This window comes from Nerophis lumbriciformis, linkage group LG01 (assembly GCF_033978685.3).
Source record: "Nerophis lumbriciformis linkage group LG01, RoL_Nlum_v2.1, whole genome shotgun sequence".
NCBI classification, from domain to species: Eukaryota; Metazoa; Chordata; class Actinopteri; order Syngnathiformes; family Syngnathidae; genus Nerophis; species Nerophis lumbriciformis.
In genome coordinates, this window is record NC_084548.2 from 25,368,396 (window position 1) to 25,392,177 (window position 23,782).

Genomic DNA, 23,782 nt, shown 5'->3' on the forward strand with positions numbered 1-23,782 from the left:
AGTCCATCTTAGATGAGCTCGGGCCCAGCGAAGGTGTTGTTGATAAATGGCTTTCGCTTTGCATAGGAGAGTTTTAACTTGCACTTACAGATGTAGCGACAAACTGTAGTTACTGACAGTGGTTTTCTAAAGTGTTCCTGAGCCCTTGTGGGGACATCCTTTACACTCTGATGTCACTTTTTGATGCAGTACCGCCTGAGGGATCGAAGGTCACAGGCATTCAATGTTTGTTTGCGACCTTGCCGCTTACGTGCAGTGATTTCTCCAGATTCTCTGAACCTTTTGATGATATTACGGACCGTAGATTGTGAAATCCCTAAATTCCTTGCAATGTTGTTCTTAAACTGTTCGACAATTTGCTCACACATTTGTTCACAAAGTGGTGACCCTCGCCCCATCCTTGTTTGTCAATGACTGAGAATTTCATGGAAGCTGCTTTTATACCCAATCATGGCACCCACTTGTTCCCAAGGCTTAGCCTGTTTACCTTTGGGATGTTCCATATAAGTGTTAGATGAGCATTCCTCGACTTTCTCAGTCTTTTTGTCACTTGTGCCAGCTTTTTCGAAACACGTTGCAGGCATCAAATTCCAAATGAGCTAATATTTGCAAAAAATAACAAAGTTTACCAATTCCAATGTTAAGTATGTTGTCTTTGCAGTCTGTTCAATTGAATATAGGTTGAAAAGGATTTGCAAATCATTGTATTCTGTTTTTATTTACAATTTACACAACGTGACAACTTCTTGGGTCTTTTTTCCAAATTGTTGCTGATATTTTGTTCTGTAATTGTATTTTAAAATATAAGCTAAGAAAAGACGATCTCTGGGCTGCATTCTGGACACCTATGTGTTAAGGCCTTAGATATAGTTGACTACACACAAAATAAAGACCAATACAATTTTTTACATTTTTTTCAATTCAAAATTGTAATGAATACAATTCTTGATTATCTAAATAATATGATTATTTATTGGTCAATAGAGTTTTTTGCTTTTGTTTTGTTTTGTATTTTTACAAAGGTATGCTAGGCAATATATTTCCTCATCATTCTTGATAAGGTTTTAATTTTAATGTTTTGTGCACAGGCAGATCAGAATCTTCTGATACTTCACAACATTGCAGATGATTGATTTGCAGCTTAAAGTTCTTTGGTCCAAGGCTCTGTGTTGCACCTCTGGACATTTTTTAAAAACATTTGTTTATTGATTTTCAGACCCATTTAATTAAATTAATTGTCTAGCAAACATCAAATTATGTATTTTTCTTCCCACAAGTAAGAAATACAATAAAAATATAATAATAATAAAGTAAGAAACCACAGACAGATGTCAACATATAACCACAGATAGCTGCAATTTTGAATGACCTTAAAGAGACAATTCACCAGCACACAAAAGGCTCATCGACCACCCACATTTCAATTGTGCTTCAATCAGGGTTAATTTGGAGATCAGTTTCTCCTACATATCTCAGAAAGGCACCCTACAGTTCTTGAAACTTTTCAAAACAACCATTCAATGTCAAACCTAAATACGGAACATGTTAAAACCAGCGGGTGTGGCAAGGAAGCGCTGATGCCTTCCAATTTAACACAATGAATCTTCTAGCCATCAGAGTATTGAATGCTACAAGATTCCTTTTTGGATTTGTTAAGGGTATATGATTGAGGTGCTACTCTAAACAGTCCACTTTGAGGATTCGGTTCAATCATTTCGCCAGTGACCACAGACAAATTTCCGTCCAATAGCTGTTCAGGGATGGGCAGAGCCAAATTATATGTATTAAATGAGCTGGAGACTGTTTGCACCAATCACACGATACAGATATTTCGTCATACATCTTAGCTCGTCGAACTTTGGTATAATAAGTACGATGTTATTAGTTTGCATTGGATAAGGCCGTGTCTTGCACAATTAGAAGACTTATAAACTCTACTTAAAATCTCTGTCCAGCTATCCCGAGATAGTCTCTCCTGAATCCAAATCAAATTTGGTCATAAATGCATGTCATTGTTCTTTTTAAAGCTGGAAGTGGTTGATCAAAAACGCATTTTAAAACTGTCAGTCGGGAAATCTGGAAACCTAGGGAAAGTATGACGAACAAAACTGCGGATCTGTAGATACGTGTATCTAAAAAAGTGTTGTTTAAGGAGTAAAAATGTATCACAATGTTGTTGGAAAGAGGCTGTGTTGTCAATGTATAAATCTTTAATGCTATTAATTAGGGATGTCTGATAATGGCTTTTTGCTGATATCCGATATTCCGATATTGTCCAACTCTTTAATTACTGATACCGATATCAACCGATACCGATATCAACCGATATATACAGTCGTGGAATTAACACATTATTATGCCTAATTTGGACAACCAGGTATGGTGAAGATAAGGTACTTTTTAAAAATATTAATAAAATAAGATAAATAAATTAAAAACATTTTCTTGAGTAAAAAAGAAAGTAAAACAATATAAAAACAGTTACATAGAAACTAGTAATTAATGGAAATTACTAAAATGAACTGTTAAAGGCTAGTACTATTAGTGGACCAGCAGCACGCACAATCATGTGTGCTTACGGACTGTATCCCTTGCAGACTGTATTGATCTATATTGATATATAATGTAGGAACCAGAATATTAATAACAGAAAGAAACAACCCTTTTGTGTGAATGAGTGTAAATGAGCGAGGAAGGTTTTTTGGGTTGGTGCACTAATTGTATGTGTATCTTGTGTTTTTTATGTTGATTTAATAAAAAACAAAACAAAAAAAAACCCGATACCGATAATAAAAAAACCGATACCGATAATTTCCGATATTACATTTTACTGCATTTATCGGCCGATAATATCGGCAGACCGATATTATCGGACATCTCTACTATTAATCCCCAGGCTTCACCATCTTAAAAAGGCACTATTGACAAGAAAGGGAGGGAAAGCATGATTAGCAGTGATGGGTGCAAGACTACAAATAGTCTGTAAACCAAAATAGCGCTTAAACTGAACCCAAATTCTAAATTAAGTTTTTACGATTGGATTTTTCGTAAAAGCGAAAGTAGAAGAGTGGATGGGAAAGTAAACCAGAGCCCTGAGAGATATTGGTTTAAGTGAATTAGCCTCCACAATCAGCCATAACAGAGGATGATCAAGTGCTTCATATTGCAGCCAATATTTAAGAATTCTATTGTTGGTGGCCCAGTAATAAAACTTAAAGTTTGGTAGGGCCAATCCTCTCGACGATTTGGGTCTCTGTAAATATTGTTTACGCAATCTGTGAGTCTATTTATTCCAAATTAAGTCTAAAATTCTAATCTATGTTACGAAAGAAGGACTGAGGGAGAAAAAGTGGTATACACTGGAACAAATAAACAAACTACAAACATAATAAAACAATCACTTACTGTATACAATGTCTGCTCTCACCGGCATACCGACTGATGGGATGTTTATAACTTTCAGCACAAGACTCGTGGTCCCTGTTTCATTAGGAAATCCTCATAATCATTACTCCTCAGGTAAAACGAGCATATTGTCACGTCTTCCTAGTGATGTCTTTGGTTCTATGTTGAATTTTGAAGTTGACCAACTTTTTGGTTTATGGCCACAACCTCCCTACTATACAGGTGTGAGGTATGATTTATCATCTATAATTAACTTCCATCAACTCAGAGGCAATGCAGCAGCAGTAGCAGCTTAGTATGTCTATATATAGCAATAACTCTGTATTCCACACAACTGGCAAGATAGTCCAGAACAATAGCAACCTTCATCTGTGGCCCAAACGGTCTTTTCCTTCGGATTCAAAACTTCTTGCCTCAATCCATAAAGCCTTATGAATAAACTCAAAGGCAATCAAACGTTTTGTTTCCATGACTTGCCGTTCGAAAACTCCTTCGAAACAACTCTCTTTGCTTCGGACCTGCATCCGCTCCGAGACATTCTTGGTAGTAGTGTCATTCGTAACGCAATTAAGAGCATTTCTTGATGCTGTCTGCTATTTAACATCAGCATAGCTATTAGAGACGTAAAGGTTGTAATCTGTGCCAATATTACAGCGGACATCAGGTACAACAGAGCTAGGCTGTTGACTTGACTGAGCCGCAGAGGCCTGCTGTGACATCATAGGTGAACTGGAAAAGCAATACAATAATCCGCGCTGTACGGGAGGCACATGGTGTATGACCAATAGTTGCATTAGTTGCATGGACACTTGGACTTCACATGAAGTTGTGAAAATACAAAAAAACTAACTATTTGAGAAATCAGACTAATTGACTAATTTAGTGCATGGAAACGTAGCGCCTGCCCATATTACAACCCGCACTGTTTTTCACGTAAACCTCCTCGGTTAAAGGGGAACTGCACATTTTTTTGCCAAGTCTTTATTTTTTTTAATGCATTATAATTTGTAATATACGGCAAATATGAACATCAATGAAGCTAATGACAGTCATCTATTGTGCCTATGAAGCCCTCTCCAATACATCCAAAAAAAGGCCAACAACACTCCATTTACATGTTGTGACCCGCATATTAACTAAGTATTAGCAATATTGGTATTATAAGCACTAACGAAGAGGAACTACTTTTAGCAGAGAGGTAACTAGCCTATGCACCAATTGACATACTGACCCGGTGAGCTACTGCATCGCTTATGAGTTTTTTTAAATTAATTCTCTATCATAATTAATGCCTCTCACTTGCATAGTTGAAAGTTGGGGCCATAAACCGAGCAGTTGGTCAACTTTGACAATCAACTTAGACTTAGAGATCGAGAGAAAGACGCAAAAAGACGCTCAATTGAACCCACCTTTTATGTTTATTTTAACTGCATAAGGATTATGATTGATTTTTCATCTTAAACGGGAAGATATAAACATTGCATCAGTCGGCATCCCACTGAGAGCAGACAGTGTACAGTAAGTGATTGTTTTATTATGTACGTCGTTTCAATCAATCAATCAAAGTTTATTCGTATAGCCCTTAATCACAAGTGTCTCAAAGGGCTACACAAGCCACAACGACTTTCTCGGCTCAGATCCCACATCAGGGCAAGAAAAAACTTGTATCTTGTATCTAGAGATGTCCGATAATATCGGCCTGCTTTCAAATGTAATATCAGAAACTATCGGTATCGTGTTTTTTATTATCGGTATCGGTTTTTTTTTGTTTTTTGTTTTTATTAAATCAACATAAAAAACACAAAATACACTTACAATTAGTGCACCAACCCCCAAAAAAACCCTCCCCCATTTACACTCATTCACACTCATTCACACAAAAGGGTTGTTTCTTTCTGTTATTAATATTCTGGTTCCTACATTATATATCAATATATATCAATACAGTCTGCAAGGGATACAGTCCGTAAGCACACATGGTTGTGCGTGCTGCTGGTCCACTAATAGTACTAACCTTTAACAGTTAATTGTACTCATTTTCATTAATTACTAGTTTCTATGTAACTGTTTTTATATTGTTTTACTTTCTTTTTTATTCAAGAAAATGTTTTTAATTTAGTTATCTTATTTTTATTTTATTAATATTTTAAAAAAGTACCTTATCTTCACCATATCTGGTTGTCCAAATTAGGCATAATAATGTGTTAATTCCACGACTGTATACATCAGTATCGGTTGATATCAGTATCGGTTGATATCGATATCGGTAATTAAAGAGTTGGACAATATCGGATATGTATGCCTAAAATGACCAAAATACATAAATATAACATGTTATTATGAATGGCTCTGTTACTACATTACATATATACTTACAGTGTGTATACAAAACGATGATGGAGGTTTTTCGATGTTTTAGAGTGCTTAATTGGCGAAATAGAGCAAATCTCATTACCTCCATTATTAGCTGACTCTTGATAGTGTTTATTTACGAGTTAGAAAACATAAATAAAAGAAAAACATATGAGTGCTTGTCTCACATAAGCATTGTAAATGTGAGACAAAAGTCGAAAAAAAACAAAAATGGTGTGATTAATCTGCTTGATTAATGTTTTTTTTTGTGTGATTAATCACATGAACTAACTTGTTATTTTTGGTATTCCTAATTAATAAACAAATATAATTATTAAAAGATTACATAATATACACATTTTCACCTATGCTTTCCAGACTTAAGGGACACTATAATATTACTGCAGCCTTGTTTGTCTTCCAATTGTACATTACATTTGGTTTTCTGCTGACAGGAGCCATTCATCAGGTCTGATCTTAATCTGCATGAAAACATTGTGGGTGCAACACCGCCCACTCCACAACAAATATCTTCCGCTGCATAGTCAATGATAAGACAAAGAGGCCCAGGCATAATGAAGTGAAGATTTTAGATTTTAGAGATACTTCAAATTACTCTTTGGTATCAACACAAAGTGTGTGTGTGTGTGTGTGTGTGTGTGTGTGTGTGTGTGTGTGTGTGTGTGTGTGTGTGTGTGTGTGTGTGTTTTTATACAGATGCACAGCAGTCCTCACAGTGCGGCACACATCTGGACAAATTTGGGAGTTTCCCATTGATGTGATTGGCACCAAGCCTCTGGTCGATGACGTCATCGTCACTGAAGCCACTGAGTTTGGTAAAACATCAGCGGTGGGATTCTACTTGACCAGCACCACACGGTGTGTACCGTTATAATGTCTTGTTTTTATTTCATCCAAGTTGAAGGAAATCTTTGACTCCCTGTCCTTTTCAGTGACATTTGCACCACACACAACAAAAGAGTTAATGCTAACATCCCACATCCGTCTTTTTAATTGGCAAAGGCTTCGTCTCAGTCTGCTGCATTAACATCCGGGTACTGACTCAGTGTGAACGCACTCATGCACTGAAAAGACAAAGGGCTTGATCTACTAAGACTCAAATACTACATTCTAAACAGCGTGTGCAAATCATCAAATTGCGAGTACTATTAGTGGGCATGTTGCGGGTGATCTACAAATAATTACGAGTGCAAACGTGTTGCAGACCGCCCTATTTAAATGAGGATTTTGCGTCTAGTACCCACTGTCACTATGGAGACACTCATTTCTCTCCACATTCACGTTATCATGCTTTTCAACCCGTGACATTTTGTGATGTTTTGAAAAATGGATGGAGAGATGTAGCAGGAATCCCCTCAATCTAAATCCTATAAAAATGTGTTTGAATGACATTGGTCATAAAAGTACCCTTGTTATTGTGCAATACTAAGATATTCAAATACTACGGTATAGTGCTGCTAATTGCTAGCTGGCAACTAGTGTGCTAATCACCAGCTGAAAATATAATGGTAATTGCTAGCCATCTTAAATGCTAACATGAATATAATGATATAATTATGTACAAATCCCGTTTCCATATGAGTTGGGAAATTGTGTTAGATGTAAATATAAACGGAATACAATGATTTGCAAATCCTTTTCAACCCATATTCAATTGAATGCACTACAAAGACAAGATATTTGATGTTCAAACTCATAAACTTTATTTTTTTTTTTGCAAATAATAATTAACTTAGAATTTCATGGCTACAACACGTGCCAAAGTAGTTGGGAAAGGGCATGTTCACCACTGTGTTTCATGGCCTTTCCTTTTAACAACACTCAGTAAACGTTTGGGAACTGAGGAGACGCATTTTTAAGCTTGATGTACAGCTTAAGTTGTTCAACAGTCCGGGGGTCTCCGTTGTGCTATTTTAGGCTTCATAATGCGCCACACATTTTCAATGGGAGACAGGTCTGTACTACAGGCAGGCCAGTCTAGTACCCGCACTCTTTTACTATGATGCCACGTTGATGTAACACGTGGCTTGGAATTGTCTTGCTGAAATAAGCAGGGGCGTCCATGGTAACGTTGCTTGGATGGCAACATATGTTGCTCCAAAACCTGTATGTACCTTTCAGAATTAATGACGCCTTCACAGATGTGTAAGTTACCTATGTCTTGGGCACTAATACACCCCCATACCATCACAGATGCTGGCTTTTCAACTTTGCGCCTATAACAATCCGGATGGTTCCTTTCCTCTTTGGTCCGGAGGACACGACGTCCACAGTTTCCAAAAACAATTTGAAATGTAGACTCGTCAGACCACAGAACACTTTTCCACTTTGTATCAGTCCATCTTAGATGAGCTCAGGCCCAGCGAAGCCGACGGCGTTTCAGGGTGTTGTTAATAAACGGTTTTCGCCTTGCATAGGAGAGTTTTAACTTGCACTTACAGATGTAGCGACCAACTGTAGTTACTGACAGTGGGTTTCTGAAGTGTTCCTGAGCCCATGTGGTGATATCCTTTACACACTGATGTCGCTTGTTGATGCAGTACAGCCTGAGGGGTTGAAGGTCACGGGTTTAGCTGCTTACGTGCAGTGATTTCTCCAGATTCTCTGAACCCTTTGATGATATTACGGACCGTAGATGGTGAAATCCCTAAATTCCTTGCAATAGCTGGTTGAGAAAGTTTTTTCTTAAACTGTTCAACAATTTGCTCACGCATTTGTTGACAAAGTGGTGACCCTCGCCCCATCCTTGATTGTGAATGACTGAGCATTTCATGGAATCTACTTTTATACCCAATCATGGCACCCACCTGTTCCCAATGTGCCTGTTCACCTGTGGGATGTTCCAAATAAGTGTTTGATGAGCATTCCTCAACTTCATCAGTATTTATTGCCACCTTTCCCAACTTCTTTGTCACGTGTTGCTGGCATCAAATTCTAAAGTTAATGATTATTTGCAAAAAAAAAAATGTTTATCAGTTTGAACATCAAATATGTTGTCTTTGTAGTATATTCAACTGAATATGGGTTGAAAATGATTTGCAAATCATTGTATTCCATTTATATTTACATCTAACACAAATTCCCAACTCATATGGAAACGGGGTTTGTATTCGATTTGATTTTAAACCCGCAAGATAAATGGTGCTATGCCACTGGCATTTCTAAACGACACTACAGTATGTTAATATGTATTTAAATACATTTGAATGGATGAAAACTATATTTTAAAACAATCACTTACTGTAAAATGTCTGTCTTCTCTAACCAGATTGCCGACTAATGGGATGTTCATATCTTCCAGTTTGGATGAAGAATGAATCATAAACCTCACGCAGTTAATCTAGAATTAACTTTCACCAGCTCACGATGCAGCAGCTCATGAGCTGAGTACATCAGTACTGTAGCTGTGTATGCGGCACTTTCTCTGCCTTATAACGCGTATAATAACATGGATAATACCTGGTTAATAATCAGGGCACGGAGTGTAAATGGAGGATTGTCTGTGTTTTTTTAATGTTTTCTAGGAGGGTTTATTTACAATACATTACTCCCATTAGCGGCATTGTTAGCCTCTTATACTCGCCGTATATTACAATTTAGATTGCATAAAAAAAGACAACCATATGTGTTGTTGTCTTAAATAGAGATTGTGAATGATAAACAACATTCCAAAAAAAGTGAAGTTCCTCTTTAAATCTTTCATCAGCTCCAATATGCAATTGCTGGATGGACTTTTATTTCTAACAAATAATAAATAAATGATAAATGGGTTATACTTGTTTAGCGCTTTTCTACCTTCAAAGTACTCAAAGCGCTTTGACAGTATTACCACATTCACCCATTCACACACACATTCACACACTGATGGCGGGAGCTGCCATGCAAGGCGCTAACCAGCAGCCATCAGGAGCAAGGGTGAAGTGTCTTGCCCAAGGACACAACGGACGTGACTAGGATGGTAGAAGATGGGGATTGAACCCCAGTAACACTCCGATTGCTGGCACGGCCACTCTACCAACTTCGCCACGCCGTCCCCACAACACACAAAAACAACAGATTCTCTCATATTGAAGTGATCGCCTTCTTCTGATGTATTCTGATATAAATGGGCCAGTTTGCAAACATGATTATATTTGCATTTTCTCCTCCCACTATTATATATGAATATATATATATATATATATATATATATATATATGGATATATATATGAATATATATATATATATATATATATATATATATATATATATATCCCACCATTATATATGAATATTATATGTTCATATAGAATATATGTATATATACAGTATATACCAGAGGTGGGACCAAGTCATTGTTTTGCAAGTCACAAGTAAGTCTCAAGTCTTTGCCCTCAAGTCCGAGTCAAGTCCCGAGTCAAGACAGGCAAGCCCCGAGTCAAGTCCAAAGTCAAGACTGGAAAGTCTCAAGTCAAGTCCTAAGTCCTGCATTTTGAGTTTCGAGTCCTTTCAAGTCCTTTTAACCACAGACTAATATATTAACACAGATTGTGTATGCTTTTCAAACGCTGTATTTATTTATTAAAACAAGTGCATTTTAAATTGCAGGAAAGAAAATTGTGCTGACATTGCACTTTATAATAGCACTATTAACCAGTCATTTTAAACATTAACTCATTCCTTTACAGAACAAACACATTAAAAAATAAAGTGCAAATGTACTTATTTGTACAAAAGTGTTAACATTGGAAAAAACATGACATATACGTGAACATAACAAAAAAGTTGTACTTTTTATATGTCAGGGCCCTATGCTGCATTGCATTTGCAAAAGACCAAATTAGCCAAGAGTCTGTCAGTCATTTGTGCACGATGGGGGCGTAGTATTTATTTTACCTTTATTTTACTATTTTTGTCTTTTTTTAGGTGGCTAAAATATGCGTTGCTGCTGACCGCCGTCTAACGTTACGTGTGATATATTGACTAACGTAACCCTGCTTAAAAAAAATCACTGAACAAAAAGTATGAATGAGGTAGTGAACTGCAACAGATTCCCGTGTTTGCAATAACGTTATAACGTTAGCAGTGAGTTTACAGCCTCACTGATTTAACTACACAGCAAATAAAAGTCACGTTACTTAGCCAATAAACGTTATCTTACATTCAAAACTTACCGTTCTTTGTGCAACTTCAAATGCCGGACGAAGTTGGAAGTTGTTGCCTCTCCATCAGTAATTTTCGAACCGCATGTGTTGCATACTGCAAACTGTTTTGTGTTGACCACCTCGTAATTTTTATACCCAAACGAAATTATTTTAGGTATCATTTTTTGTTCACTGGCGTGTGGTTTGGACATGTCTTCTTCGTTGGTTGTCCTGCAATTTGATTGGATGAATGCTGTGTGATGAAAACAAAGTAGATCTAATTTGATTGGCTGTTGTACTGAGCTCAGTACAACACGCAACGCTGATAGACAAGTACACAATGAAAAATACGGAGCGCTCCCGAATAACTTTTTCATCTTTGGGTTTTGGGGAAAGTAGCAAGTCATGTCAAGTCATGTCAATTCAAAAGGCTCAAGTCCAAGTGAAGTCACAAGTCATTGATGTTAAAGTCTAAGTCGAGTTGAAAGTCTTTTTACATTTTGTCAAGTCGAGTCTAAAGTCATCAAATTCATGACTCGAGTCTGACTCGAGTCCAAGTCATGTGACTCGAGTCCACACCTCTGGTATATACCATAATATATATGAATATTATATATATATATATATATATATATATATATATATATATATATATATATATATATATATCTATGTGTAATAATATATATATAATATATATTCATGTATATATATGTATATATTAATGTATAGATTTATCTATACATATATATATATATATATATAAAAATAAATATATATATATATATATATATATATGTATATATATATATATATATATATATATATATATATATATATATATATATATATATATATATATATCCATAAGAGACAAGAGTCTTTTTGTTAACATTTTTCAAACAAATTGTGTTCAAATTCTCAGAAAGCCTGAGCCGTTCGCTGCAACATTCCAGCCAGGCAGCAGCAGTGAGTTTGCTGTGACCCCAACATCTGGAATGTTGCCGCCTGCCGATTCTAGCGGTGCCCTTATAAACATCTTTTTCACCCCCAACATCAGCAATAAGAGACACAACGCCAGACTTACCATCACGGTAAGCTAAACCAGAATTGAACACACAATCTTCATGCCACTTCTTTATGGTTTGCAACACCGCATTATGTAATGATGGTGCATTTTGTAATAATCTGCAGTATTTTGTGATACCATTTTTGAATGCATCAACTTTGCCGCATTCTGTAATGCAACATGTTAAAATAGTTCGTACACGATTGGGCACTTTTTTAAGAAAATGAGTGAACGTCTTAGAACATTTCACTACCCTAGTAACTTTTTTTGTCATTTAGTGTAGCTTTTGTCTCTGGCTTGCAAACAGATTCTCTGTTCTAGTTAAAAAAGTGACATTGTGTTTAAGTTTGACCAATGAAACATCCTACTAGATTCTTAAAATTACCTCTATTTAAGATGGAATACTTTATGTTATTGTTGCTTTTTCCAATCAATTTTGATGGTTTAGTACAAAATCAACCAAATTGTTTCATTTTCTTAAAAAAAATAAAAAATTGCAACTTCGTGGTGACGTTCACAATTAAAACAAGTTATTACAGATTATTACAAAATGCGGCGTAATTACTTAATTGGGTGAAAATGTGTTACAATGTTGTCTTACACATGGTGTTACTCTTTAACACAGGCCTCAGGCATGCAATGGACGTATAATGTCACGGGCATAATCCCTCCCCCTGATGTCTCCTCCTCCGTTGATGCTCCGGTACGACCCAGCAGTGAACGTCAGCGCAACTTTGTAACAAGGAATCTTCGTGTCCCGGCTCTGGCAAATTCAGCTCCACCGAAAGTCCGCAGATAACTCATCTCCGTTTTCCTTTATGCCGACACGATTTATCATGACTCACTCTTAACCTTTTAACAACGCTGGATGCCCGTACAGGGGGCTACGTGGTTGCATTTGTGTTGCTATGGTAACTTCTACACAACGCGTATCATGTATGTATGTATGTTATGTGTCCACAAAACTGGAAGAATGCGAAAAGGGACTGATTGAGATTTTCAACAATTCTGCCCTGTTTTGGATATTAATAAGATATTTTACTTTGAGCACTTGCCTATCATGATACTTAAGTGTGGACACATTTTGACTGGTCAAGAATCGGTAATGGATGTCAACATATTTGACACTACCTCAGCGATCTTTAGGTGTGTGTCATTCATATCATTCCAAACGAACACAGCCATGTTCTCTGAAAGCTTAAAGATGACTATGTAGTGTGTAAAAGGCTCCTACACTACTGTACAGTGTGTCTATAATGTGATCCAGTCACCCATCCATCTTCTTCCGCTTATCCGAGGTCATTTCGCGGGGGCAGCAGCCTAAGCAGGCAAGCCCAGACTTTCCTCTCCCCAGCCACTTCGTCCAGTTCCTCCCGGGGGATCCCGAGGCGTTCCCAGGCCAGCCAGGAGACATAGTCTTCCCAACGTGTCCTGGGTCTTCCCCGTAGCCTCCTACCGGTCGGACGTGCCCTAAACACTTCCCTAGGGAGGCGTTCGGGTGGCATCCTGACCAGATGCCCGAACCACCTCATCTGGCTCCTCTCGATGTGGAGGAGCAGTGGCTTTACTTTGAGCTCCCCCCGGATGGCAGAGCTTCTCACCCTATCTCTAAGGGAGAGCCCCGCCACCCGGCGGAGGAAACTCATTTCGGCCGCTTGTACCCGTGATCTTGTCCTTTCGGTCATAACCCAAAGCTCATCGTAGCGTAGATCGACCGGTAAATTGAGAGCTTTGCCTTCCGGCTCAGCTCCTTCTTCACCACAACGGATCGATAAAGCGTCCGCATTACTGAAGATGCCGCACCGATCCGCCTGTCGATCTCACGATCCACATTTCTCTCACTCGTGAACAAGACTCCGAGGTACTTGAACTCCTCCACTTGGGGAAAGATCTCCTCCCCAACCCGGAGATGGCACTCCACCCTTTTCCGGGCGAGAACCATGGACTCGGACTTGGAGGTGCTGATTCTCATCCCAGTCGCTTCACACTCGGCTGCGAACCGATCCAGTGAGAGCTGAAGATCCTGGCCAAGTGAAGCTATCAGGACCACATCATCTGCAAAAAGCAGAGACCTAATCCTGCAGCCACCAAACCAGATCCCCTCAACGCCTTGACTGCACCTAGAATTTCTGTCCATAAAAGTAATGAACAGAATCGGTGACAAAGGGCAGCTTTGGCGGAGTCCAACCCTCACTGGAAACGTGTCCGACTTACTGCCGGCAATGCGGACCAAGCTCTGATACTGATCGTACAGGGAGCGGACCACCACAATCAGACAGTCCGATACCGATACTCTCTGAGCACTCCCCACAGGACCTCCCGGGGGACACGGTCAAATGCCTTCTCCAAGTCCACAAGGCACATGTAGACTGGTTGGGCAAACTCCCATGCACCCTCAAGGACCCTGCTGAGAGTATAGAGCTGGTCCACAGTTCTGATCCAGTCACATGAGACCAAAATGTAGCTTTTTGGTATAAAGGTCCCAACGACCTCCAGATGTGAAAACAATCCGTATTCCAAATAATACTTAGACAAACTTTATTGATCCACAAGGGAAATTGTTCCACACAGTAGCTCAGTTACAAAGGATGGAAAGGGTAAGAATGGAAAGGATAATGCAGGTATAAAGTAGACTAAAAATGTACCATAGTAGCAATATAAAATGTAACATATATGAAATATTTACATATTATATATACAGTATATAATGTATAATGATATATTATATTATTATACTATATATTTATATAATATATACAATATATAACAAATCCCAATTACCATGTACAATATTACAGTATGTGTAACAGCTGCAGCAAAAAAAAAAAGGGCAGCATAAAATAGAGAGTAGATCCAGCAGAAAATATACATTATAAACAAGATGATATGATGACAGATGATATCTGTCAATAGATTCAAGATTCAAGATTGTTTATTGTCATATGCACAGTTAAACAGACAGTTTGCCGTACAATGAAAATCTTACTTTGCTAGTCCACCCTTCAACAAGTCACACGGTACTTAGCTAAAATAAAAATGAAAAATACAAAATAAAATTGTATACACAAGGCACAGTAAGTAACATAACATTATTGCACATTCTGATTGACAGTCAACAGTATAAATATGGAGGTGACATTTGGTCACAGCAGCAGTTTAAAGTGTCTTTAATGATCAAAGGGACGGCGTGGCGCAGTGGAAGAATGGCCGTGTGCGACCCGAGGGTCCCTGGTTCAATCCCCACCTAGTGCCAACCTCGTCATGTCCGTTGTGTCCTGAGCAAGACACTTCACCCTTGCTCCTGATGGGTGCTGGTTAGCGCCTTGCATGGCAGCTCCCTCCATCAGTGTGTGAATGTGTGTGTGAATGGGTAAATGTGGAAGTAGTGTCAAAGCGCTTTGAGTACCTTGAAGGTAGAAAAGCGCTATATAAGTACAACCCATTTATCATTTATCATTTAAAGGTGAAAAGTGTCTACAGTGATGGTTCACAGTTCGGGGGTGGTCATGGTAGCTGTCTTTTGTTCAAAAAGACAAAAGTAAAACGGGGGGGGGGGGGGGGGGGCTAACATTCACAAGTTAGCATTCACAAGGCCAGTGGGTAGAAACTGTTTGTCAGTCTCGTAGTCCTGGATTTCAGGCTTCTGTATCGTCTGCCTGATGGTAGGAGGTTGAAGAGACTGTGCTGGGGGTGTGTACTGTCCTTTATGATGTTGTGTGCTCTCCTGGTGGCCCTGGTAGAGTACATGTCCTGTAGTGAGGGGAAGGCTGCTCCTGATATGTACTGAGCAGTTTTAATCACTAGCTGGAGTGCCTTCCTGTCCTTAGCAGCCCAGTTTCCATACCAGACCGTGATTGAGCTGGTAAGGACACTCTCAACCGTACTTCTATAGAAGTTGCTGAGAATTTTGGGTGGCATGCCAAATTTTCTCAGCCTTCTTAGGAAGTATAGTCGTTGCTGGGCTTTCTTTATTGTTTGTTGGGTGTTGTGATCCCAGGTGAGGTCCTCACTGATGTGGGTCCCGAGGAATTTAAAGGTTTTCACCCTGTCCACCTTTATCCACCCTATGTGCAGAGGTGTGTACTGTGCACTCCTTCTCTGTGGGTCAATAATCATCTCCTTGGTCTTGTCTGTGTTCAAGGAGAGATTATTATTCTGACACCAGGCCACCAGTTCCGCTACTTCCCTTCTGTACGCTGCCTCAGCTCCTCTGGTGATCAGTCCGACGACCGTAGTATCATCTGCAAACTTGATGATACTGGTGTTGTTCTGGGAGGCCACACAGTCGTGTGTGAAGAGGGTGTACAATAGGGGGCTCAGCACGCAGCCTTGGGGGGTCCCTATGCTTAGAACCTTTGTCAGATATCATCTATTGCTGTATGGCAGGGGTGTCCAAAGTGTGGCCCGGAGCTTGGTTTTTATTGGCCCGCGACACGCTCTATAGACAAACTAAACAGGTCCCAAATTACAACAAAAAACTATGAAAAATTAAACGGGACCAAATCCCCCCCAAAATGGGACCTGAAAACCAAATTGGCTGACAACCTGAGCGTCTTACTGTATATAAGGTCTTTGAGGATTTCCGTATGTCCTGTCATGATGAAAAAGTGTACACATTTCTTGTGAGACATGATATGTTTTTGAGTGTACTAAAGCTCTCAAAAGCGTTTCACTTGACGGTATAACAGCAATATTAGTAAATACAAGCTTAATTTCGAGCACAGTTAACAGACATACAAAGGAAATAATTATTCAAATAATCATGAATTATTTTATTGCTTTATCTACAAATCCCGTTTCCATATGAGTTGGGAAATTGTGTTAGATGTAAATATAAACGGAATACAATGATTTGCAAATCATTTTCAACCCATATTCAGTTGAATATGCTACAAAGACAACATATTTGATGTTCAAACTGATAAACTTTTTTTTTTGTGCAAATAATCATTAACTTTAGAATTTGATGCCAGCAACACATGACAAAGAAGTTGGGAAAGGTGGCAATAAATACTGATAAAGTTGAGGAATGCTCATCAAACACTTATTTGGAACATCCCACAGGTGAACAGGCACATTGGGAACAGGTGGGTGCCATGATTGGGTATAAAAGTAGATTCCATGAAATGCTCAGTCATTCACAAACAAGGATGGTGCGAAGGTCACCACTTTGTCAACAAATGCGTGAGCAAATTGTTGAACAGTTTAAGAAAAACCTTTCTCAACCAGCTATCGCAAGGAATTTAGGGATTTCACCATCTACGGTCTGTAATATCATCAAAAGGTTCAGAGAATCTGGAGAAATCACTGCACGTAAGCAACTAAGCCCGTGACCTTCGATCCCTCAGGCTGTACTGCATCAACAAGCGACATCAGTGTGTAAAGGATATCACCACATGGGCTCAGGAACACTTCAGAAACCCACTGTCAGTAACTACAGTTGGTTGCTACATCTGTAAGTGCAAGTTAAAACTCACCTATGCAAGGCGAAAACCGTTTATCAACAACACCCAGAAACGCCTTCGCTGGGCCTGAGCTCATCTAAGATGGACTGATACAGAGTGGAAAAGTGTTCTGTGGTCTGACGAGTCCACATTTCAAATTGTTTTTGGAAACTGTGGACGTCGTGTCCTGCGGACCAAAGAGGAAAAGAACCATCCGGATTGTTATAGGCGCAAAGTTGAAGAGCCAGCATCTGTGATGGTATGGGGGTGTATTAGTGCCCAAGACATGGGTAACTTACACATCTGTGAAGGCGCCATTAATGCTGAAAGGTACATACAGGTTTTGGAGCAACATATGTTGCCATCCAAGCAACGTTACCATGGACGCCCCTGCTCATTTCAGCAAGACAATGCCAAGCCACGTGTTACATCAACGTGGCTTCATAGTGAAAGAGTGCGGGTACTAGACTGGCCTGCCTGTAGTCCAGACCTGTCTCCCATTGAAAATGTGTGGCGCATTATGAAGCCTAAAATACCACAACGGAGACCCCCGGACTGTTGAACAACTTAAGCTGTACATCAAGCAAGAATAGGAAAGAATTCCACCTGAGAAGCTTAAAAATGTGTCTCCTCAGTTCCCAAACGCTTACTGAGTTGGTGATGTAACACAGTGGTGAACATGCCCTTTCCCAACTACTTTGGCACGTGTTGCAGCCATGAAATTCTAAGTTAATTATTATTTGCAAAAAAAAAAAATTTTTTATGAGTTTGAACATCAAATATCTTGTTTTTGTAGGGCATTCAATTGAATATGGGTTGAAAAGGATTTGCAAATCATTGTATTCCGTTTATATTTACATCTAACACAATTTCCTAACTCATATGGAAACGGGGTTTGTATAACACAAAGCTAAGATGTAGAAGTTTTTTCCAAATGTTAGCATATGTTCACCTACATTGTTTTGGTTTGAGTATTTTTCATATACAAAATGTATAAAAGTGGCCCTTGCATCCTTCAATTTTTCTCTATGTGGCCCTCGCTGGAAAATGTTTGGACATCTCTGCTGTATGGCGAGTGATTATACAGCTGGATGGAGTGCGTAATGAAGGAGTTCTTGAATCGAACACTGTGGGAAGGAAGCTGAAGGAGCCTGTTGGAGTATGAGCTCCGCTGTCCCTCAATTGTCAGGTGGAGTGGGTGGGCAGGATTGTCCATGATGGCCAGCAGTTTGTCCAGTTTCCTCCTGTCCCTCACTGACACAAACGCCTCCAACTCCGTACCAATAGTTTGGCCGGCTTTCCGGATCACTTTGTCTATCCGGTTTAAGACACTTTTGCTGGTGCTGCTCCCCCAACAAACCACTGCAAAGTACAGGGCACTGGCCACAACAGACAAAACAAAGTGTGTGCCCAAACCAATAAATATACGTCGCAATCGATAACCTGATATTTGTAATGCAAAATCAGTGGCCAGGAAACAAAACAATGGTAAAACACAAAAGCAAACATACTATATCAACTCACACAACAGGAACAGGAAGCAGAACTCAGTGGCGGCTGCTGGTCTTTCAAGCAGGGGAAGCTCATTTGCAGCTACTCTCTAAACACGAATACAGACTCCAATAAAAAAATGTAAAGATACTAGACTTGACAAAGAAAACGTCACTGACGATTTTAAAATCCCCCATATAATTATGGAACGGAGGAATACAACTTGAAAATATCCTCTGGCAAAGGTTTATGTTTTAAGATCGTTGATTTGCTCATTTTGCAGTCAGTCAAAAAGGGATTTAGCCTCAGACAGATCATCCAATCATCATGTGGAAGCGGAGTGTCCAGGCCAGCCGAGGCCAAACCAACTTTCCATGCACTTCCAGAGATGCTCAGTGTCTGACTGTATGACAGTCGTGTTTGGCTGCAATGGAACAACCCACTCTATGCTCCACTGTTGAAAGAGCACGGCCATGGAAAGACAGTAAGGCAATCACTACCAGATGACTGACAACTCATTATATTAGTAAAATACAAACGCCCTGATTGATTGCATGTTTGCGTGTACTAAAATGCGTGCAAACTTTACAGCGCATGCAAAGCTGATCTACTAAGCTTGTGCGCAGAGGTTTGCATCTCTTAAATCAAAATATATATACAATACAGGCCAAAAGTTTGGACACACCTTCTCATTCAATGGGTTTTCTATATTTTCATGACTATTTACATTGTAGATTGTCACTGAAGGCATCAAAACTATGAATGAACACTTGTGGAGTTATGTACTTCACAAAAAAAAGGTGGAATAACTAAAAACATGTTGTATATTCTACAAACCCCTTTTACATATGAGTTGGGAAATTGTGTAACATGTAAATATAAACGGAATACAATGATTTGCAAATCCTTTTCAACCCATATTCAATTGAATGCATTACAAAGACAAGATATTTGATGTTCAAACTCATACTTTTTTTTTTTTTTTTGCAAATAATAATTAACTTAGAATTTCATGGCTGCAACACGTGCCAAAGTAGTTGGGAAAGGGCATGTTCACCACTGTGTTACATGGCCTTTCCTTTTAACAAGACTCAGTAAACGTTTGGGCACTGAGGAGACACATTTTTAAGCTTCTCAGGTGGAATTATTTCCCATTCTTGCTTGATGTACATCTTAAGTTGTTCAACAGTCCGGGGGTCTCCATTGTGGTATTTTAGGTTTCATAATGCGCCACACATTTTCAATGGGAGGCAGGTCTGGACTACAGGCAGGCCAGTCTAGTACCCGCACTCTTTTATTATGAAGCCACGTTGATGTAACACGTGGCTTGGCATTGTTTTGCTGAAATAAGCAGGGGTGTCCATGATAACGTTGCTTGGATGGCAACATATGTTGCTCCAAAACCTGTATGTACCTTTCAGCATTAATGGTGCCTTCACAGATGTGTAAGTTACCCATGTCTTGGGCACTAATACACCCCCATACCATCACAGATGCTGGCTTTTCAACTTTGCGCCTATAACAATCCGGATGGTTCTTTTCCTCTTTGGTCCGGAAGACACGACGTCCACAGTTTCCAAAAACAATTTGAAGTGTGGACTCGTCAAACCACAAAACACTTTTCCACTTTGTATCAGTCCATCTTAGAAGAGCTCAGGCCCAGCGAAGCCGACGGCGTTCCTGGGTGTTGTTGATAAACGGTTTTGGCCTTGCATAGGAGAGTTTTAACTTGCACTTACAGATGTAGCGACCAACTGTAGTTACTGACAGTGGGTTTCTGAAGTGTTCCTGAGCCCATGTGGTGATATCCTTTACACACTGATGTCGCTTGTTGATGCAATACAGCCTGAGGGATTGAAGGTCACGGGCTTAGCTGCTTACATGCAGTGATTTCTCCAGATTCTCTGAACCCTTTGATGATATTACGGACCGTAGATGGTGAAATCCCTAAATTCCTTGCAATAGCTGGTTGAGAAAGGTTTTTCTTAAACTGTTCAACAATTTGCTCATGCATTTGTTGACAAAGTGGTGACCTTCGCCCCATCCTTGTTTGTGAATGACTGAGCATTTCATGGAATCTACTTTTATACCCAATCATGGCACCCACCTGTTCCCAATTTGCCTATTCACCTGTGGGATGTTCCAAATAAGTGTTTGATGAGCATTCCTCAACTTTATCAGTATTTATTGCCACCTTTCCCAACTTCTTTGTCACGTGTTGCTGGCATCAAATTCTAAAGTTAATGATTATTTGCAAAGAAAAATATGTTTATCAGTTTGAACATCAAATATGTTGTCTTTGTAACATATTCAACTGAATATGGGTTGAAAATGATTTGCAAATCATTGTATTTCGTTTATATTTACATCTAACACAATTTCCCAACTCATATGGAAACAGTGTTTGTAGTTTCTTCAGAATAGCCACCCTTTGCTCTGATTACTGCTTTGCACACTCTTGGCATTCTCTCGATGAGCTTCAAGAGGTAGTCACATGAAAGGGTTTTCACTTCACAGGTGTCATAGTTTTGATGCCTTCGGTGACAATCTACAATGTAAATAGTCATGAAAATAAGGAAAACACATTGAAATGAGAAGTTGTGTCCAAACTTTTGGCCTGTACTGTAGCATTTAATAGATGGTAGATATAAATATAGATATGTTTGATATATTTCCATTAAAAAAACTTCACACAACCTTGCATGCATTTCTAGTTCATTCTAGGCACGTCATCACAACACCGGCGCCTACCAGAGAACCTTCGGCATCCTAAAAAAATTGGTTCTGTAGTCTAGATTGCATTTTTACAGTATATCGCCTGGAAAAGGTGGTGTGTGCTGCATGTTCCACAACATAACGGTTGGGCTGCCGGGAGTACAAGCAAAATCCTCATTTAAATCGGGCGTTCTGCATCACTTATGCACTTGCAATAGACAAGGCAGTCTTAGTAGATCGCCCAAAACACGCCCACAAAATGTACGAACAATTTTCTAATTTACACACTCTGTTTAGAATGTATTTGGATCTTATTAAATCAGGCCCAAAGACTCTGAATAATCCAAAAGTCAAACGCAGCTCGCTCACTCGCCTGCGACGACATTTGTATGCATTGCAAAGACGTCACATTTAATTGATGCAGTCCCTACTTTTACAAGCAACTGAAGACAAGCAACACTTTGCACAAAAGAAATAGTATAGTTTTTATATAAATTAATATATTTACTTTTCAAAAAAAGTAACTTAATGACTGAAATAATTACTTATTAACAAATAAGTTACCAGTAAAAGATTGTATTACCTTTTTAGCTAAATATCTGTGAAGCTGAGAGTTTTTTTCATTTGATCAGACTTAATCATTTACCAATTGTGGCTTTAAGTATGCGCCTTTTGTTATGCGGCCGTTTTAATTTAGTTCTACAAAAATTGTTCTGTGCTGCTGCTGAACATTAAGCATCTCTAATTGGTCTGGTGCTTCAAATCAAAGGAAAATAGGGAGGAAGTCAATACACAGGACACTAATTAAACCATGTTGAACAAAATTACTACACAACACACAAAAGGACAGTAAAAACACTAACTACTGCTAAACACCATAGGACGAAACAACAAGCATAACTAACGACAACAAACACCTCATAAACCACAATTTTACACAACTGTCATGTCTGTGTGATCATGTTTTGTTTTGGTTATGTTCGGTTTGGTTTTTAGACTCTTTGTGCACCTTGTATGTTTTTGTTTCCATGACAACCCATTAGTTTTCACCTGTCCTCATGTCACGCACCTGATTCATTTGGACTCACGCACCTGTTGTTAATCACGTCACCACTATTTAAGCCTGTAGTTGCCAGGCATTCAGCCTGGCAACATTGCACATTAATGCTCTGTACCCCTGACACTCTTGCTTCATGCAATTTCATAGTTCATGCTGCCCTGTTCACGTCACAGTAAGTGTTTTCTTGGTTTTATGTCCATAGTTCTGCCTTTGTGCTAGTTTATGTTTATACGCTAAGTTTGTACCTCCGCCTTGTGAGCGCCTTTTGTTTGTTCCTTTTTTTGAGTAAAATTAAACATGTATTTACCGTCACGCCATGTCCGGTCCAGTCGATTTGCACGACGGGAATAGTCATGACAACAACAAGAAGGATGGGAACCCGGAAGTGTTATTTCTAAGGACGCAAATACCCCTTTTCATATCATAGCAATTTTATCCCATTTGTAACAGAACAGTGAATAAATAAATAATATACCATAAGTAAGTAAACTAATTTTAAATACATAAATAATCTGTATCCTAAGAAAAGAAAAGGTTCAATATATTCATCATAATTGTTCTTCTGTGTACTTTGTGAACACTTGTAGTTTGACCAGTCTCTTAAACTGAATCATATTGGTGCTCTGTTTGATTTCTTTGCTTAATCCATTCCATAATTTAATTCCACATACAGATATACTAGAGGTTTTAAGTGTTGTACGAGCATACAAATGTTTTAAAATAGATGTTCCTCTTAGGTTATATTTCTCCTCTTTTGTTGAGAAGAATTGTGTACATTCTTGGGTAGCAGGTTATAGTTTGCTTTGTGTATAATTTTAGTTGTTTGCAAATTCACTATGTTGTGGAATTTCAGTATCTTTGATTCAATAAATAAATGATTTGTATGTTCTCTATATCCAACATTATGTATTATTCTAACTGATCTTTTTTGTAACACCGTTCGTGAATGAAGTGTACTTTTGTAGTAGTTTCTCTATATTTCTACACAATAACTCAGATATGGTAACACTAGTGAGCAGTACAGACTATGAAGTTATTTTTGGTCCAGAACATGTTTTATTCATTATTGATGTGTTCCTTGCTACTTTATGTTGTATATTT

At 38.8% G+C, this 23,782-nt stretch overlaps 2 protein-coding genes across 4 annotated transcripts in view; both read left to right on the plus strand.

The window, feature by feature from the left end:
- Window positions 1-13,245, plus strand: part of LOC133617766 (cilia- and flagella-associated protein 47-like) — a 165,910-nt gene extending 152,665 nt beyond the window's left edge. The window contains exons 65-67 of the mRNA XM_061977973.1: window positions 6,475-6,636; window positions 11,828-11,996; window positions 12,597-13,245. Coding sequence (XP_061833957.1) covers window positions 6,475-6,636; window positions 11,828-11,996; window positions 12,597-12,770 — 505 coding nt within the window. The 3' untranslated portion in view covers window positions 12,771-13,245. The remainder of the gene's footprint in view (window positions 1-6,474; window positions 6,637-11,827; window positions 11,997-12,596) is intronic.
- A 9,064-nt stretch (window positions 13,246-22,309) lies between these two features.
- The window catches only part of LOC133617781 (transmembrane protein 47-like), a 103,027-nt gene continuing 101,554 nt past the window's right edge, over window positions 22,310-23,782 (plus strand). For 2 of the 3 annotated variants that reach the window (XM_061977999.2, XM_061978009.1), the window contains exon 1: window positions 22,310-22,853. In XM_061977999.2, the coding sequence (XP_061833983.1) occupies window positions 22,786-22,853 (68 nt within the window). In that variant the 5' untranslated portion in view covers window positions 22,310-22,785. The remainder of the gene's footprint in view (window positions 22,854-23,782) is intronic. The other variant, XM_061978016.1, reaches the window with a different exon arrangement.